At 44.1% G+C, this 20083-nt stretch overlaps 2 protein-coding genes across 2 annotated transcripts; one reads left to right on the top strand and one right to left on the bottom strand.

Moving 5' to 3' along the window:
- The first annotated feature begins 15 nt into the window (after positions 1-15).
- Positions 16-15212, top strand: lrrc40 (leucine rich repeat containing 40). Its single transcript, XM_079581067.1, has 16 exons — positions 16-241; positions 3086-3267; positions 3732-3805; positions 4038-4167; positions 5760-5883; positions 6046-6185; positions 6255-6424; positions 6628-6718; positions 7968-8013; positions 8098-8200; positions 8286-8393; positions 8545-8655; positions 14097-14174; positions 14244-14429; positions 14522-14846; positions 15086-15212. The coding sequence occupies exons 1-15, from the start codon at positions 88-90 to the stop codon at positions 14628-14630; spliced, it is 1806 nt and encodes a 601-aa protein (XP_079437193.1). The 5' UTR covers positions 16-87; the 3' UTR covers positions 14631-14846; positions 15086-15212.
- A 305-nt stretch (positions 15213-15517) lies between these two features.
- LOC306981386 (prohibitin-2-like) lies at positions 15518-19950 on the bottom strand. The gene is made up of 10 exons (XM_079580990.1): positions 19843-19950; positions 17871-18003; positions 17601-17685; positions 17451-17530; positions 17107-17291; positions 16898-17027; positions 16720-16823; positions 15967-16044; positions 15814-15893; positions 15518-15625 (listed from the first exon to the last, which is right to left on the bottom strand). The coding sequence occupies exons 1-10, from the start codon at positions 19861-19863 to the stop codon at positions 15601-15603; spliced, it is 921 nt and encodes a 306-aa protein (XP_079437116.1). The 5' UTR covers positions 19864-19950; the 3' UTR covers positions 15518-15600.
- Between the last annotated feature and the right edge of the window lie 133 nt (positions 19951-20083).

Here is a 20083-nt window from a genome sequence, read left to right as displayed (position 1 = left end):
AGCCGCTCCTCTCTGACAGACAGCGGTGTTTGCTTTCTGCTCTGGCCGGGGTGCAGTCAGTGGCAGACCAGGCTCTGGACCGGGACGATGCGACGGGGCCGGGGGAGAGGTGCTCACGGGCAGGCGGACTCTCTGAACGGCTTCAGGGAGCAGAAAACCGAGCCGCCTGTCCCGCACGGACTGTTAAAGAGCGCGAGGAAGAGCGGGACACTCAACCTGAGCGCGCGAGGACTGCACGAGGGTAACAGCAATTAACGTTTTTTTTTTTTTTTTTTAACTACAATTTTTCCATAACTGTAGTTTAAAATAAAGAGCGAACGTTGAAAAAATAATAAAATTAAATAAATAATTAAATTAAAATTAAATAAATGTTCCCCTTCTCCCTTTATATCGAATATGCAGCGAGTGTTGAGTGTAACTGACCATGTAATTATGAAGCATTTCTTTCGATTGCGAGCTTGCAAGCTAGTTTTTGTTAGCATCGTTAAGAAAACATACCTGAAAGTTGTGAAATGTGCACACAAATTCACTTCGCTTTGAAGAAATAGGACTTTCGTAATGCCTTCGGAAGTAAGGAATAAGTTTGGCCCGCAACTCTGTGATAGTTGTAAAAGCTGGTCACCGTCACCGCTCCTCAACCCTTATAAATTGTGTGACACTTACGGCTTGGTAATTTTCAACTTTCTCAGGGCCAATGCTTGTACTTCTTGCCTAGTTTATGGTACTGGCCTTTTCTAGTAGAATCAGAATAGTTTTTATTGCCATTGTTTGAGAACAGGTTTACAAACTAGTGCAGACGTGCAAGATAAAACAGATAACTTATCTAAACAAGCTTTAAAACTTTAAACTATAAGGCTATAGGGGCATGCATGAAGAATATCAGTTGCCATGGAGATCCGCCATCTTTGCAGCTGTTAGCATACATTTCCATAGACTAACATTAGCTAAAAACAGTGTAAAAAGTGGAGAAAAAAAGCTTCAGAGTTACTGCTGGTAAATACATCTAACACACTGTGGTGTCCAAGTGTTTTAATGTGAACAATCACTCCAGTATTTTAACTTTTAAAATCTAAAATTAGTTTACAATTGCTGCTAATCCCATAATGCTTAGCGATATGACGTCGCATTCCCGAACTCTATACTTTTTCTGCTGAACATTTTATTGGAAGGGCTGTGGAACCATAAAAGGGCCCAACAAGACCCCTGTATTTCAAGTGACATCACAACATTGCAAAGGCTCATAATGTTGAGCATAGAGTGGCAGCTGCACTACAAAAAGTGAACATCAAGCATTGGCTTAAATGACTTGAACTGAGGAAATGTATCTTGTTTTGAGCGGTTTTCACTCATTTAGACACTTTTCCTGATCGGACCAAGTTTACTTTGCTTGTTTGAGGACATTTCAGACCAGTTCTAGGGTAAATCTTGCTTGAAATAAGAAAGTAAAATTGCCAATGAGATAAGACCAATTTTCTTACCTCATTGGCAAAGAAAATGACCTGAAATAAGGACGAAATGCATCGAAACGAGTCAGAAACATCTCAGAACAAGTGAAATAATCTGGGACAAATGCCCAAGAACTGATCTAGTTAAATACTTTTTGCAGTGTGTAAAAATGTAGTTGTTGGATTCATGTTTTACACTACAATTTCTTTCATGATGCTTGTGAAAATCCAGAGAAATCAATAGGAAAACCTGTCCTGAGAGTGACGTCATCAGAATCATTTATTAATGGCCACACGACAGAGTTGGTGGAATTTGTTTTCGGTGCAGCACATCATGCTCACATCTCTCCTGTGTCGGTTTGTTTGTTTATTTGAGCAGCAAAGACTCAAAAGGAGTGGGCCGAAAAACTGTTCTTTAATCTGTCTGGGTGGGCTTTCAAAGGCCTGTAGCGCCTCCCAGAGGGCATGAGTGTGAACATGTGGTGAGCAGAGTGTGTGTGGTCTGAGCTGACATCCCATTCCGTTTTCTGGGCATCACCATCATCGAGTCCATCCTCTCCTCCTCCATCACCATGTGGTACCCCGGCGCTACAGACTGGGACAAGCATCGACTGCGTGCTGCTGAGAGGGTTGGCTGACTGTGAGCTCTCATCTCTCCAAGGCCTGTTTACCTCCAGTGATCCACGTGGGTCGGATCACTGCTCACTCTCCTCACCCTGGACACGGACTATTCACCCCTCTCCCCTCTGGCAGGAGGCTACAAGACCCATAGATCCTGCCACTTGAACAGTTTTTTCCCCCTCCGCCATCAGACTCATGAACAAAAAACAAGACCCATAAATTAGGCACAGACTCATGGATATAATCTGCTCTGTTGCACTGTGTGGGGTGTCTACACTTAGATCAGCTGTTATCACTTTATATCACTTTATCTACACATCTGTAAATACAATCCCGCTGTTGTTCTGTGTCAATTGTTGTCTTACCATAATTCACCTTTTATTTATCTTATGTATTTAATATTCTTTTGCATGCCCCCTATAGTTAGGGCTGTGCAATTAATCGAAATTCGATTACGATTTCGATTACAACAGTAAACGATTACAAAAATAGCATAATCGCAAAAATTCAATTCAATTTTTTTTTTATTTTTTCTTCAAATGTTGATTTTTTTTCCTAATTTTTAATTAGGGGATTTTTGTCACTTTTTTGCTGGATTTTTGTCTTTTCTGCTGGATTTTTGTCTTTTTTTTATGGATTTTTGTCTTTTTTCTGCTGGATTTTTGTCTTTTTTTTATGGATTTTTGTCACTTTTTTGATGGATTTTTTTAAAGGCAACAAATAATCGTTTGAATAATTGTGATTTCAATTATGACAAAATTAATCGTGATTATGATTTTTTCAATAATCGAGCAGCCCTACCTATAGTCTTATAGTTTAAAGTTTTACAGCTTATTTTTATCTAGATTCTGTGTTTTATGTTCTCTGTTTAATGTTGCAGTTAGTTTGTGAACCTGTTCTCAAACCATGGAAATAAAAACTGTTCTGATTCTGATTTGAGAAACTGAAAACGACCCGTCCAGCTATTATAATTAATTACATTTTTAAACAATAATGCTTATACATGAGCTGTGCTTCAGTTCCTCAGAGTGTGTACCGGCTGAATGTGGACCCCCCCGAGGAGGCGCCGAGCGGAGTGTCGTTCGGGGACTCGGACGGCTGGTGGGAGCAAACCGACCTCACCAAACTGCTGCTGTCCTCCAACCTCCTGATCGAGCTGTCTGAGGAGCTGAGTCTGCTGCCTGCCCTCACCACGCTGGACGTACGTGTCATGTACTGGTCAACAAATGCACTCCTGCGTGACCTTGGATTTGCCTTGAACGTCTTGCATGATGTAGCTGATCGTTTGTGAAGTTCGGAGTTAGTATCTTTTGCAGTTTGTGTTACAAGCCAAAATCATGACTTTTACAAAATGCCAAAGTTGGACAAGCTCTAACAACTCAAACTTACATTTTTTATTGAACCTTTATTTATTTAACCAGGAAAGTCCCATTGAGACTCTAAACCTCTTTTTTAACGGAGTCCTGGCCATGAAAATGTTTGGAAAAATGTCATCAAACTTTTAGTTCATTTGGCAAACTAAGAACAAACATCAATAGACGTTTCAAGCGCTCTGCCTTTGGAATAACAAGACAAGTTTGAAGCGAACCTCGTCATGCAGGGTGTATTTCCAGAGATTTAACATGGAATGACCTGACCGCGTTTAAACAAAGTGTCTCTTTGCAGCTCCACGACAACAAGCTGCAGAGTTTGCCCAGAGCTGTGGGGACACTGCAGGAGCTGAGGCAGCTGCGGCTCAGGTACAAGGACCTTCCTCTGCTTCTCATGATGAAGACGTGTTCACCAGTGTGGCCTTTACAAAAACAATGTGCAGCGCTATATCATTTCAGCATAAATGCCTAAAAAGTTCATTAGTGTATTTCCTGACCTTCAGCCTCGAAAAGTTAGAAGCATTTGCTCCTCACGTGAGCCGCCTGGAGTGTGGGTGATTGTAAAAGACTTTTAAACTTGTACATCTGTATCTGTGTGCAGTCATAACCAGCTGAGCATGCTGCCCCTGGAGCTTTTCTCTCTGCCCCTGCTCTGCAGCCTGACCCTGCAGCACAACCTCCTGGAGACCCTGCCCCCTGAGCTGGGCCAGCTGCTCGGCCTCACTGAGCTGGTAAGGACCAGCCGTCTGCTTTCACTCAATTCATCTCCATTCAATCGTCATTTGAGTGACAAATGGCTAACACGACTTTTATTGAGATAAGCATATGATTCTTGTATTAGTTTAGCGGATTATTTAATGCTTTTGGACATTTTCTTGATTTTAAAACATTATTTGAAAATCTAATCGCCATCTTCCCTCCCAAAACTGTGCAGCCCTAGCATTAAAGGAATAGGCCACCGTTTTTGTATACTGAGATATGTTCTTACCTGGGCGTAGACGAGTTGATGTGTACCTGTCTGGTGCTCAGTCACACAAAAAGACCAACATCGCATTTAGCATCTCCTCCTCTCCTCTATGGGCCCAAACGGGGGTGAAGTTAGAAGCGACCAAGCTCTTCCACGTTTTCCCTAAACATGTCGATTTTCTAAGTGGATAAAACGTATCCACTTAACTGTGTGGACGCTGAAGTGTTATTACACCTTACAATGTAGTACCCCTTTTTATCCACTTAGAAATCGACATGTTTCATTTTACGCAACTATTCTTTGATTGTGTAACGACTCACGTAACCGTATTTAAATAGAGAAAACGTGGAAGAGCTTGGTCATTTCTAACTTCACCCCCGTTTGGGTCTATAGAAGAGAGGAGGAGAGGCTAAATGCTAACAACATGTTTGGTGTTTTTGCGTAGCTGAGCACATGCGAAAAGCCCAGACAGGTACGCATCACCTCGTCTAAGCTCAGGTAAGAACATATCGTAATAACCATAATGTGGTAACTTTGTATGATAAAAAGCATCTTGCCACATTTTCACAAATTCTGTGTTTGTTCATATGCAATATAGCATGGTCAGTGTTTGTCACTAAGCTGATTAGCCTCATGAAATGTTTGACTTTCCAAGTACCACCAGTAGTAGTAGTCTACAGACGGTAGATTTTACCCTTCAGTAGGGCTGAAACAACTAATCGATTAATCGACAACTAATCGATTATTGAAATAGTTGTCAACTATTTTAGTAATCGATTAATCGTTTTCTAGTAAACACAGACTTAAAAAGAGCAAAAATTACATGAACATTTTTTATTTTTGATGGAAACCTACTTTGTTTTTCAAGTTAGGGTCTGTAGAGTTTTTAGCATTGAAAATTTCATAGATATCTGTCTGTGTCACATCGAATTAATAAAGCAGAACTGGCACTAAGAGCCTCCAAAAACACTTTACAACACAGTTTAAGTTTAGTCCATCAACATGTTCTCAAGAGATGCCACTTTAGCTTTATGTGATTAAAAATAAATGAAAAAATACAATTTTCATACACCATTCACAGCCAAGCGATTACTCGATTAATCGTAAAAATAATCGGTAGATGAATCGATTACCAAAATAATCGTTAGTTGCAGCCCTACCCTTCAGCAATCTGGGTCCTTATTAAGCAAAGAACACTATGTTTTAAACTTATGAAACGACTTTGCCTAAGTTTTTTGCTGATGTTGATGTGCCTTTACTTATGTTTCAAGATGAAAGCCACAGGTAAAAGTATTTGAGCAGTTTAGAGGTGGATGAGACTGTTGAGCTCCATTAAGACGTGTCCCGCTGTGACAGGACGTGTCCAGTAATCATCTAAAGGAGCTGCCCGCTGCCCTGGGCGACCTCCGCGCTCTGACTACGCTCAACATGCAGCACAACCAGCTGAGCGCGCTGCCCGACAGCCTGGGCCGCCTCGCCAGTGAGTCCCCAACGACACTCCTCCTATTAGTTTAACAGATCTTTTTCCAGTCTGCTCTCAGATGTTGAAAGTAAAGGATGTAGGATTTTGGTATCTTAGTGCTCCTGATGTGATTACGATATGCACCATGGCTTCAGCGTGGCGTCTCCTGGTGTTTTGCAGACCTGCGCATGTTGGAGTGCAGTAATAACCAGCTGAGCGACCTGCCGTCTTCTCTGGTGCAGCTCACGTCTCTCGAGCAGCTCTTCGTCAGACAGAACCGACTCGGCGCGCTCCCTGCACTCCCCGCTCAGTCGCTCAAGGTAAACATCCTTCTCAAATCGTGGCACCAACCTCCAGACTTACCACCGTCTTGGATGTGCATTTTGTAGGAGCTGTACCTGGCCGATAACCAGATCACTGCGCTGCCCGCAGACCAGCTGTGTAGCCTGGCGCTGCTGTCCTGTCTGGAGCTGAGAGGAAACAAGATCACTGCGCTTCCAGAGGAGGCGCTACCGAGCACGCTCATCCGCCTCGACCTGTCTAACAACGACATCCGCTCGTAAGGCCCACACAACTGCCGTTTTAGGTCTAGTTAAGATCACTCTTCTAGGTGAGAGAGATCATGAGATATCCACTCTCATCCTTTGACACGCCCAGGCCTGGGGTGTCAAAGGATGGATCAAAAGCAGAGACCAAAGTCTACCTCACCTTATGCCTTACATGAGATAACAGGACTGTTGACTGTGTTTTGTGATCCCCCAGTCTGCCCCCCTCTCTCGGCCTGCTGCCCAGCCTCTTTGTGCTGCTGCTGGAGGGAAACCCACTCCGAGGGATCCGGAGAGATCTGCTCACTGTACGTCCCCACCCCATAAACAAGGACATAGGTTGTGTTCACGTACAATTGGTGTCATAATCTCCAATGTTTGCCACACATGGACTAATTTGTGGCAGAGCGCCATGGATGCTGCATCCCTGTGCTGTGCCTCCCTCCGCAGAGGTGCGTGCGGGAGTTAAAAATTCAAAAGTTGCATATTGCATCATTTACTCAATTTTGATAACTTCATTAATTTTAAATATGGTTGCCTTGTATATAAAGTATTGCATGGACTTGCTCCACCTCCATTGCAGGATTTCATCAGTGTAGTGTAGTGTTTCATCAGTTAGTGGGATCACGGGCACCAGGGCATCAGCTCGAGGAGACTGTGAGGTTCCACACAGGAGAACCTCCTCTGGACAGACTGTGCTCTCTGTAAAAGGCACCAAGTACTGGAATAGTTTATAAGTTTATAAGTTTATTGATGGAATGCCCCTTGAGATGTGCCATCTCGTTTGCGAGGGGGTCCATTAACACAAAACACTAGTTATGGTTAACAAAAACACAGTAAAAGACAAGATACAGACAGGACAAAACACACATTAGGACAGTCACACAGACAAAACAAACTTGCTCCATAGTCCTCCCAAACCCCTCCAAGATACTTAGACAAAATTTACAAAATAAAACAACAATAAATAAATAAAAATAAATAGTCTCCCTTTATCAGTCAGAGAGACTCCAACTCTGGCCACTTTTAAAGCACGTTTTAAACTGTGGCTAAAGGAAAACCAGGCCTGTGAACACTTTTAGTTGTTACTGCATTTATTGTTGTCACATTATGTTAATTGTAAATTGTGTTTGTGCTGCCTGCCTCGGGACTACAGATGGAAACTAGCATCTCCGCTATAATCTGGCATATTTACAGTGCTCATGTGCAACTGTTCATCAATATGCATTGTCCCTATCAAATAAATAAATAAAATAAAAATTATTCTACTTAGAACCCGCCCGAGCTGATGAGGATGATGATGATAACTTTATGCTAAATGTATGTAGGATATAAATGCTTCAGAGGAGACTTCTATGTTTCTAAATGTCAGCTGAGTGGCTAATGTTTGTTTGCTTGTTACATAAGAAAATGTTAAAATGGCTTCATAATATTACCGAAGTTGGGTGGCTTAATTTATTTAACTTTTGAACTTGATGTGCGGTTATCAAACCCTCACGACATGTGCGACACTGACAAGATGTTGACTGTATTCCCACTTTTCTGGTGTCTTCACAGAAAGGAACCATGGAGCTTCTGAAGTATCTGCGAGGAAGAGTGAAAGGTACTCAGCTCTTCGTTTGGACAGTGACTTGAAGGTGGATGCGCGGTTAAAAAGAACAGTCAGTGTGATGTTGTGTGCCCTCAGAGGAGCCAGGGGACGCTTCAGAGAGGTCCGCTGGTCTGACACTGCCCAGCCACGCCGCGGTCAACATGCACAACATCACTACCCTCAAGCTGCTGGACTACAGGTACTGCTACACATGTTATCAGATCACAGAACACTCGCTCCCAAACACACAGAGTAAACTCCTCTCCTTCGTTGCGTTGTTTCAGCAACAAACAGGCCGCGACCGTTCCAGACGAGATCTTTGAAGCTGTGGCAGGTCGTCCCATCACCGCAGTCAACCTTGGCAAGAACCAGCTCAGCTCCGCCCCCTCCAGGTATGTTCAGCTGAGCCCCGCCCATCCAGGTTTACCCAGAACGCCTGCGAGCTTAATCAAATACATGAATCGTACTGAATTACAAGCTCAAACCTCTGGATGAGCATTTGATTTGTGATCTGTAAAATGAATCTCTTCCCATGCGTCTCAGGCTGCTGGACTTTGCCTCGTCGCTGTGTGACGTTGACCTGGGCTTTAACAGACTGCCCTCTTGTGGCCCGGAGATTTGTGGTCTGCTGAAGCTCCAGCACCTCGATCTCAGGTCAGCTCTCGCTCCACTTGTTCACGTTGTTTTGTGTTTAGAATAAAGTCCAGTGTGGACAGAAGGCAAGGATGAAATGCCCCAAATCTATGTCACACTGTGAAAGAGAAATACAAAATGCATCAAACCTTAAGCCAAATGGGTAAACTCATTAAGGCTATTTAAATCCTTTTATTATTAATCTAAATTCACTTGAATCTGAAGATCACTGCCTATTTTTTTCACAATTAGACAAACATTTTGGACACTGTAGATACAATACAATGAGTATCTGATTTAGACTGGAGTGCGACTCAGCAACACAGTAACATAAACGTGACTGTGGAGACTTTAGGAGCAGGAAAGGTTGGGTTTAAAAACTGAAAATGAAGCTTCTCCATTGCTTGAATAGAACATCAGCAAGGACAAGCTCAGACTTTGAGATGTAGCATAACCTACTCACACTAACAGAGTCAGAAAACAATTCATTCGTAGCAAACCTCAGAACAGAACATTCCACACACACATCAGTCACTGTGTCCGTCCCATTAGTTCAGAAAAGAGTAAAGGCCCAAGATAAACAATAGTCCATAACAATAATAACAAAAAAAATGTAGATTGTCTGTTACTTAATAAACACACTTTATTCAGGATTCAACAGTTCAGGTAGTGGCAGAGAGGACAAAAGAGGCAATAAAAACATAATATAAAAGTGGTCAACGATAATAATATCCCATTCATCTGTGCCGTAAGTGGGTGACATGGTGGCACAGCGGTTAGAGCTCGTGCCTCACAGCAAGAAGGTCCCAAGTTTGACCTCCAGACGCAGAGTTTTCATGTTCTCCCCGTGTCTGAAGAGGCTTCCTACGATTTTCCCCTACCACTAAAGACATGTACAATAGGCCAGGATGAATGATGTGTGTGAATGAATGGTGGTGGGCAGAGGGACAGGGGGAAGGGGGATAAAATAAAATAAAAATATTAAAAAAAGGTTCTACATTCTAACCTCAACAAAATCTGGTCTTAAGAGCTGAATATATTTAACCCATTTGCTTCATAACTTGACAAAAGTACCCTTTTTAAGGCGAATTGAAAATGTAATAGATTCCATTATGTAAATCTCATTCACTATGTTCATACAGCCACAAAATATGAAGGTGGTGCGAACACGCTTTGTTTGCCACATCCCTTGTAGCGGGAAACTCTTACAAGAGTCTCCAGTATTCATTCTGTCACACAACACTATAAGCATGTTTGTCCCGGAGGTGTGCCAGGCCATCATTGATGAATACCTAGAATAAGTGTTTCCGACCACTTCAGAGGTGTGGAGGGATACAGCAGAAAAATTTCATCACGCATGTGGCGCCATGGATGGGAAACATGTCGCTATAAAAATGGCAAAAAGTCAGGGACACTCTACTACAACTATAAGGGCTTTTTCAGCATCATAGTTCTATGTGACGCTGACTACAAGTTCTTGTGGGCAGTTGTGGCAAGCCAAGGTTCATTGTCCAACTGTCAGGTCTTCAACCACAGCCCGCTTTCACGAGGCCTGCAGGATGGCACGCTCAACCTGCCTGAACCTGAGCCGCTACCAAGCCATGACAGACCCACGCCCTACTTCCTTGTAGGTGATGATGCATTCCCTCTCCGGACCTGGTTGAGGAATGCATATTCAACTATCGTCTGTTTCAGATGCATGTTGGGAACCATGCAGCAGTCTCAAGAGAGGGCCAAGCTGTGTGTGATGGCTGCTATATGCCTGCACAACATGATGTGGATGTCCATTTCTCCAGAATATGGACATTGACGTTGAAGACCAGCATGGCAACCACATCCCGGTGCCTGGAGAAACAAACCCTGCCTTCTAGATGAGATGCGTCCAGTGGTCGGTGGGAATATAGCCAATAGAGATTCATCTTTGGAGAGTTTTACGCACATTTTACACACGTTGTAGCACAATGTGTCCAAATTCATTTTCCATGATTCTGCGCACAAATTATATTTAGATTAGCATGTATTTATCCTGTTATCTCTGTGCTTTATTCATTAATGAAGAACAAAAAATAGCTCATGACAGATGACTGAGAAAAAATATCCACAGGTCAGAAATAATGTTGATTTTCCGATGAATGTATGATTTCCTTGAAATGTATGTTTTAAGCAAAGTTATTTTCCTTTTAATTTATTAAAGCACAGAACATAACACAAAAGTTTTGTTGAAAATCTCTTCAAAACGATACCGTAAACCACTGTTAAATTAGATCTAGATTAGCCAAGAGATCTCTTTCCCTGGCATGGCATAAATAATAGTCTCTTTTCCTAACCAAATCAAACAAATGCATAATACATGGAGAAACCAGAGATAACTTTCGAAAGATTGTGAGGAAAATATGTAGTAGCAGTAGTAGTAACAATAATAATAATGACAATAATAAAATAAATGTACGAACTTCATTAGGCTATTTCTTATATCACTCAACAGTGCTGAAATAACAACTTTGGGACAATTACTCCGACCCTTGAGTCGTTATATACAACCCGATTTCCCTGCCACAGGATGTCTGAAGTTGGTGGTGTTTCCAGGTAGCCCATGTCAAACCCCTGGCCCAACCAGTTTAAGCCCTCCGGCCTGTAGCGTGGCTGACTCCCCAGCCCGCCTCTGTGGTGGCTGCAGCTCGGCAGGCTGGCTGGAGGTGACCTGCGTGATGTTCAGGAGCTGTAGGTCTTGGCTCGTTGGAGGTTGCTGTGGCCACTGCGCGGGTACAGAGCTGGGCGTTTGGGGCAGGTCGGCCACTTGCTGGATTGCAACGACAGCTGAGTTGCTGCCTGGGGGGCATCATCCTGGGGGGCATCCTGCTCCACATCCGCCCGTTTCTGGAGTCCGGCGACGAACAGGAAGGTCTCCATGGTAAATTCCCGCCACAGGTGCTCGGGAAAATCGCTTGTTATCCTCAGCATCCATTCCATGAAGAGCCTTCTTTCGTTTTGACTTTCTGCCAGGGCAGTCTCGGCTTGCTGCTGCAGAACTTCTTCCTTCTCTTTGGATTTGGCCAGGAAATCCACCAGTAATTCATTCACGTCTGGGGTGATCGGGGTTTTTCGGGACTTCTTGGTTGGCTGGCTTGTTGTGGCTGTTTCAATGGCAGGGTCTTCATCTTCTTCAAGACCAGGACGAGCAGCAGCAGGGATAGGGCGGTGCACAATGTGGGATATTAAAAAGCTGAATGTGTTGTAGCACCACTTCTGCCGGCCGGTCAGGGGTTTGAGGGCAGATCCGGACTTCTTCTTCAATATTTTTCCCAGCATCGTCCTTTGGGATCTGTACCACAGCTTGATGGCGTTTGCTGTCAGCCCCAGCTCAGCAGCTTTTGCCTCCAGTAGCCTATCCTTCTTCTTTGCGTATTTGAACTCGCTAAGGCTCCTGTCATAGAATGCGGGATGTTCCTTCAGGAAATCCACGAGGACTTGCTCTGTAGCCGGGGGGAGGGAAGGGACCCTGCGGCTTAGGTCTTCCTCCTCCTCATCCTCCTCTAGCTCTGCCTCCGGCTCTGGCTCTTCATTTGGCTCGCCTAGAGGGTCTTCTGACTCCGAGTCTAGATTTGGCTCTGGCTCTCCATCTAGACGCTGTTTCCTCTTCCCCCGTGTGGTCTTCACTGCGTTGGTCTCCCTGGGTGGCATCTTTTCAACTTGTCCCTTCGAAATGTAGCGTGGAAAAGACGAGGAGGACGCTATTTCCGTGTTTTACGCAGATTTTCCCGTGCGACCCCTGCGCGCTTTTACGCACGCATGCTGCCCTCGATAAATGTCTGTGGCCCGTGAAACAGTCGCTCATCAGCCTCTCCCTAGCCGCTCACCATTCGCGTTCTCCCTCGCACCACTCGCTTTTGGACATTATCCAAATCAACCGCATCCGGTCGCAGCCTGTAAACCACGCCCACTTCTTCCTGCTCGAAGAAGGTGGATCTGGCCAATGGTCTGGCCACACACGGTAAACAAGCTGCTGATTGGCGGCTAAGACCGAACCAATCACAGTCCTGGTTTTTGGTTGAGGTACTTCCAGCTATGGATATGATACTTGACCATTATTAATATTAAATTCATAATAAAAAAGGTTATTTGGGGGGAGATTTTTTTGATAAATACCAAACAATATAGTAAGTTTTCTATTTACAAACGGATGATGTCTTTCTAAAGTAGAAGAAGTTCTTCTTCTTCTTCTGCTTCTGCTGCTTCTTCTTCTTCTGCTGCTTCTGCTGCTTCTTCTGCTTCTTCTTCTGCTTCTTCTGCTTCTGCTTCTTCTTCCTCTTCTTCTTCTGCTTCTGCTTCTTCTGCTTCTGCTTCTTCTTCCTCTTCTTCTTCTTCTGCTTCTTCTGCTTCTTCCTCTTCTTCTGCTTCTGCTTCTTCTTCCTCTTCTTCTTCTGCTTCTGCTTCTTCTGCTTCTGCTTCTTCTTCTTCTTCTGCTTCTTCTGCTTCTTCCTCTTCTTCTGCTTCTGCTGCTTCTTCCTCTTCTTCTTCTGCTTCTTCTGCTTCTTCTTCTTCTGCTTCTGCTGCTTCTTCTTCTGCTTCTTCTGCTTCTTCTTCAATACCATGACAAATTGAGCAAAGAGGGTCAACATTTAGACGATATTTGGATATTAAACTGTTAACAGGGCAGCATTTATACAAAATCTTGAGGCATGCTTCACGAATATTTTTTTTTATATATAATTTGTTATTGGTAGCATTTTTTTTTTTTTAGGTAATAGCCACACAGAGTTCCATTCAATATCATTAAATAAATTGTCCCATACAAATACAGATGCTGTTTTTTTTTTATGGAGTCTCTTAGGATGAGCTCTCTAACACATTTGTTATTTGTTTTGACATTTAGAAAGGGGTCAGAATTACCAATATATAACTCAGGATTAATCTACAGTAGGATTGTGAACAGGTTGCAAATTCCTTTGGTAACACTGGGAAATTATACACATGCAAGAGTTCATCGTAAAAATACGTTATGCCGCTTTTGTTAAACAATTGATGTACATAATTATACCATATTATTCCACATACCGTACTTGTGAGGTGAAAAATAGTGTTTTATAAACTGGAGACCAAGACAACAATAACTGTGTGTGAAAATTTGAAAGTTTAACGGGAAGTTCAATCTTATAGTTGGACCTTAATAGAAAATTTAAACTTCCTAAGGCTCCAAAAACATAATATCAACCAAAAATGAATGGAGAAGGAATGATGAATAGTGTAATGTGTGAGTTAGCTCTGCAGTCTTATTACTCACCCTGTTTGCTCCAGCTCGGCTTCCTCTCTAGATACTAAATGAAAACATCAGTCACAGAGGTAACGCTTTTCTCTGGAATTATTAGCATTTTAGCATCTGCAGAGCTTTCAGAGTGTTTCACAGTGTTTCTGTAGCTCTGAGTGTGACATAGCTCATATTCTCTCTATTCTTGTTCCTCCAGAAATAACTTGTTGTGTGATCTACCGTCTGAACTCCAGAATCTGACCAGACTGCGCAGCATCATCCTGAGTGTTAACAGGTGAGGTGCACCGTGTTTTAAGGTCATTCACAGTGTCTGATGTTGAGGCTCGTTTCCCCCTGTTGTCAGGTTCAAGTCCTTTCCGCCCGTGCTGTATGAGCTGGTCAGTCTGGAGACGGTGCTGCTGGGGAACAACCAAGTGGACAGTGTGGACCCATCTCGCCTCCAGAAGATGGTCGTCCTGTCCACGCTGGACCTGTCCAACAATGACCTGCTGCACGTGCCTCCTGAGCTCGGCCTCTGCTCCTCTCTTAGGTACCCACCCAAACAATAAGCCCAGGGAAGTCTGCAGGCCGTGAGGTGGACAAACTACGTATTGTAACCTTCTCGTCCCATCTGTTTCCCAGGTGTCTGAGTCTTGAGGGGAATCCGTTCCGAACTCCTCGAGCGGCGATCGTGGTCAAAGGAACAGACGCTGTCCTGGAGTACCTGCGCAGCCGCATCCCCACCGGCTGAAGTCACGCTACAATCTTACAGGAACTCGGTTACCGACCTCGGAGCAGGAGTGAAGTGAACTGTCTGACTCAAGAAATGTCCCAGTTGTAATGTTTGGACTTTCTCTAATCAATAATCACAAAGTGTACAAAAGCAGCCATGGCCAGCACCAGCTAAACCATCTCCACTCAGATGGTGCAGTTTTGAATGCAGCCCAAACATGGCACTGTTCCATTAGTGCTTTAAAAGAGCTATCGTTGATTTTATTTTCTGTTATTGGAATAAAATTTGTTTTGTCCTTTAGTATATGGTAAAAGCATCCAAAAAACACTGGTATTAAAGACTTTTAAACAGTCATAAAATGTCAGGCTAGTGAGTTTTCCTCCCTGAAAGTGAGTTTTCCTCCCTGAAAGTTGGGAAATCTGGTTTAAACTCAGTCCCTGTGACGAATGTTGATGTTTATAGCTTGTGTATAGCTCCTTTAAGCCGCATGTCTCAGCGGTCATTTCCGATCTAAAGTATGTTTTATACGGACTGCTTTTGTCCACACACTGTACCGTTAATTTACAACAGTAACTACATTTGATGACATTACTGAGCAAAATCAAATTCACATTGGTATGATTGAACATTGTTTGGGCTTAAAGTCAAATTAGGCCAATTAAAATTAAGTTCAAACAATGTGAATGGACAATCCCAATATGGCTGCCAGCACCACGTTTAGGATTTGAGGCGCTCCAGTCTGTGCCCTGACACTAAACCTTAAACACTCTTTGTAAATGTTTTCTCTAAATAAATTGTTTAAAACGTGCTTCATTCTTCCCCTTTTTGCCTCTTGCAGATTTACTTTCTCTACTTACAGTAAATGACATTAGCCACAAATGAATAGAAGTAAAAACCCATGAAGACAGGATTAATAAGTACTTTATTACATTGACACATAATACATTAACTTTTTCAGAATGTAGAAAATCAAACAGACGGCTCATGGTCACTTCTTCGGCACTGACATCAAACTGCAAAAACAAAACAGTGTGAGTCGAACAGGAACTGGCCATAATTAACCGTATTCTGTACCGATCGTACGGATAATAGTCTTAACTGAAAGCAAACTTTACCAGAGCAATAAAAAAAATCATTCAGATATAGGCACTTTGACATATTTTATTTCTCCCTCAGTAACTGCCGTGTGCGGGTCACTCACTTGTCGAAGCCGGTGACGTCCTGCAGGTTCAGCACGAGACTGTCGGAGTTCAGGTACACCTTGTTCTGCGATGTCGCCACCTAGAGGTACACACGCAGAGTGTCAGGAGCAGGACCGGACTGGACTGGTGTCACGTTCCAACTGTAAACTTACCGTCTTAGCGATGTTCTGCGCCGCACGGATCCTCCTGAGTTTGAGGTACCCAGGGTTTTTAGTCACAGCTTGGCCCAACTGCAGAAACAAAACCGTTAAGAGACAGTAGTTGCCTGTTGCATGTTGCATTGATCACCATTAGGAAAGTAACAGCTAAATCAGATGAGGACTTCATTGTTCACTTTTAAATGAACCTCTTCTCTCATCCTGTCCTTTAGTTCATCCTAAGAGAAAGATGCCACATTAACCCACAGTGAGGTCTGCTCTTTCTCTGCGCAATGTCAGCAAATGATCCACGTGGCTTTAAGTGTCTTCTAAATGAAAGCAAAAGCACAAACTGCCTTCATCTAGGCCATTTACGACGGTGGCTCTTTAAAACAGTGACTGTGCTGTGGTGACGAACATGTATTTTGTCACTTTTATAAAGTTTGGCTTGTGGTTTCGGCTTCAGCCTTGGAGACTGTGACAGAGCTGAGCTATTACTGTAGTTTTCTATAAAAGGGCTCATAGTTTACTGCGCTGGAGGCTAAATGCTGCTAATGCCCACGGCAGCATAAACACAGACTGACTGAAGCTCTGACGACAACTGCAAACTGCAAGAAATAAAAGGTCACACAAAACCTCACTGTGATTGTTACAATGAAGCCGATCTTTGGTTAAGTCCTGCTGCACAGAAGGACTGACATGTGCTCTTGGATGATCAGGTTTACATACAAATACTTCTATAATCGTCATTGGAAACATTATACTCACCATCTTGGCCGCCTCAGCCTCTCCTTCTGCCTGGATGATCTTCTGTCTCTGGTCCTGTTTGGCCTTCTCCACCCAGAACTGTGCTCTCTGCGCCTCCTGTTGGGCTGGGGGGCACACATCACAAGTACTGAGAGGAGAGTTCTGCTATGGGCAGACGGGGCGACAGTGAGGGCCTTACCAACTTGCTTGGCCTCCACGGCGGCAGTGTACTGGCTGCTGAAGCTCAGCTCAGTGATGGACACGTCGTCCAGGATAATGTTGAAGTCTTTGGCCCTTTCCACCAGCTCCCGGCGCACCAGCAGAGACACCTGCAGCACAGAGGGGTAAGAGCTGATACAAACAAAACAGCGTTGAGTAATGGGAGTTTAGTTGTTCATAATCTTATACCTGCGCTCGCTGTGTGATGAGCTGTGAGGCGTTGAACTTGGCCACCACCGACTTGAGCACCTCGTTGACGATGGAGGGCAGCACTCGCTCGTCGTAGTCCTTTCCCAGCTGCTGGTACATGATGGGTAGGTTGGACGCCATGGGCCGGGACAGCACACGCACCGCGATGTTCACCATCTGCAAGTCTTTACAACACATCAACATGAACAACAAATGTATCACATTTTAAGACTCGGTAGAAACCCCGCAGAAAACCTGTGACCTGTACAGGCTGCTGTGGGCACAGGACATTGGTATCATTCCAAAGTACATTTCTAGATTGTGACCCCCCATCACTGACTAACCTTTGCTGCCTGTCAGTGAGGAGATCTTCCTGGGCTTAGCTCTGATGTCATAGATGATGGGGTACTGAAACCAGGGCATCCTGCACACATCACATACATGTTAGTTTTGGACAAACCAGAACACGTCCCTAGTGGGTGTGCAGCTCGTACCTAAAGTGCAGTCCTTCAGCCAGCACCGTGTCCATCTGCATCCCGCCCAGTCGGCTAAAGACGATGGCTCTGTGTCCTCCCTCCACTGTGAAACACAACAAACAAGGAGAGGGCTAGGGTTTAAATACAAGTCATATGACCCGCACAACATCTTCATCAGACATTGTTTGTTGATTGTAGATTTCTAACGTGCACATATTTCAAAAGACGGCAGAGGAAACCAAGCGAAGGGACAGGGAGAACATGCAAACTCTTCACAGAAAGGCTTACCCGTGTATGTGGCCTCTTTGACCCCGTACGCCAGCGCCCCGGCTCCCAACAGCAGCTTCATCCCCAGCCCGGCCCCGCGGCCCCCGGACGAGGACATGCGGCCGGCCACGTCCCGCAGGTGCTGGAAGAGACGCTGTGAACAAGACGGGGGACAACAACCAGACGGTCAGCTGAATGCAGGTGAGAGTTGTCATAGATGTCGTTTTAATTTTCTTAAAGAGACTAAATGCAAGTTTGCCATTTTATGCTCACTACTGCCACCTCAGGTCAACATGTAACTGCACCTTCTATATCAAGCTCGTGCATGACTGCAATTCGGACCACAAGTAACAACTTTCTGAGTGACAGTGCAGGCAGTTGTGGTGAATAGGTCTGGGCTCATTCTACACACTAGGACATGGCTGGAACATTTTTAAACTCCATATAGTCCCTTCAATATTATTAGCAATACTCTAAGGTAAAACAATGTGAGTAAATGTACCGTAAATGCTCTAATATAGGCCCAGGCCTTTATTTACTCAAGGGCATCTAGGACCAGGCCTTTATTGGAACCAGGCCACAATTAGAGACAGGCCTTTATTTCTATTTGAGCAAAACGGACGACCAGGAAAACGAAGAAAAACGAGATTTGTGTCCATTTGCACCTAAAATATTAGGTTCATTTATTAATTAACATTTCAAACCATCTCCCAGCGGCTGGAACATTGACGCCTTTTATTTTGTCGGGACAACAGGAAGTGTTTCGTTGCTGTTAGCGGAGCTTTGACATCAATGTCACTGCAGGTTTCTGTTTCGTTTTTACCGCGGACCGGATTATTTGTTGTTATCTCGTGTAAAAGGCGAGTTTAGACGGAGCGTTTGTGTTTGTGATCGATCATGAGACTGACCCGAGAGAAGACGAGACGCTCGCGCTGATGGGAGGAGTTATTTTGAGGCGTGGGACTGACCTGCACACGGAGCAGCTGGACGTGCTTTGAAGACGCGATGGAGACTTTATTAAAACCCTGGAGGGTCACACAACATTTGTTGCCCTGTTTCCAAATATTGTCACAGGAGGTTTGAAAAGTGGCTAAATCTGTGTCAAAGTTACGCTCGGATCAGCTCCTCCACAGCGTCCCCCTCGGCCCGGGTTCCCGTTTGTTTACTTCCTGCACATGAGTTTTCATTTACACCAGTATTAGACAAATTCCTAACATGGGGAATATTTCTACCGCTATAGTTTCTAATAAAAGCCCCGGCCTGTTTTAGAGACCGGCTTTAATTTGCCTCCGCCAGCCGCGAACCCGGCCTCTGCTAGAGACCCGGCTGCTAATGGAATACAGGCCAGTATTAGGGAATGTACGGTATGTCATTTTTATGAATTATTTGGAAATGCCAGAATATAAATCAGACTTTTGCACTTTTCATGCTTTTACTTTTACTTTTCCAACAATGTTACGGCTAACTGACCCCTACCATGCTACATTTTAGCTAGCTTTTGATCAACATAGAAATACTAATGTCAATATAGGTGTGTAAAAATCATAAAGTTTGCGGTTTCAAAAATGCAAAGTCTACCTTTCAAACGTTAAATAAAAGTAACAAGAGTTTCCTACAAAAACTACTATTCAAGTTTAGATTCTCAATAACTTTTTTAGGCACTGAGGACTTAAGTAAATTGGCTAGTCACGCATGGGATTAAACAGAGGAGCAGGTCATCGCCCTACACCACAGGGCAGCTCTCATCTCCCCGGACAGTCATGCCTGCTGCCTCCCATCGAGCACCACACGCCCGCGGCATGACTGTGGCTGGACACCGGAGTGAGAGCCACACGATGAGGCCATGTTTCATCAGCGCGACTCGTTCGATATTGTCATTTCTAACGCGCTAAACCGGTCGATATCGTTCTGAAATGGTGCCGGTTCTACGCGAGGTGCGGCAAAAAAGCGCCTGGAAACGGCTGCCAGGTGAAATGTGTTAGCAGATACTCACGCTGGGTTCCTTGTTCGCCATGATAGTTCACGTAACTCCAAGGTCGAAACGTACTGCGTCACTTCCGCTGCCCAAATGACCTCAGCGCGGCCGCGTTCGAATAACATGGCGCCCCTACTCCTAGCTCCTAACTACTACCTCCTAGCACGTAGGCTACTTCTCCTACCTCGTGGTCTTTACTGGTGCTATATTCTACTGCAATATTCAGGATTCTTCTAAAATACGTTCACATTAGCATTTG

The sequence above is a fragment of the Gobius niger genome (genome assembly GCF_951799975.1).
Source record: "Gobius niger genome assembly, chromosome: 22".
In the NCBI taxonomy this organism is placed as follows: domain Eukaryota; kingdom Metazoa; phylum Chordata; class Actinopteri; order Gobiiformes; family Gobiidae; genus Gobius; species Gobius niger.
The sequence above is the reverse complement of the archived record's forward strand: the minus strand, read 5'-3'. Positions and strand labels throughout refer to the sequence as shown.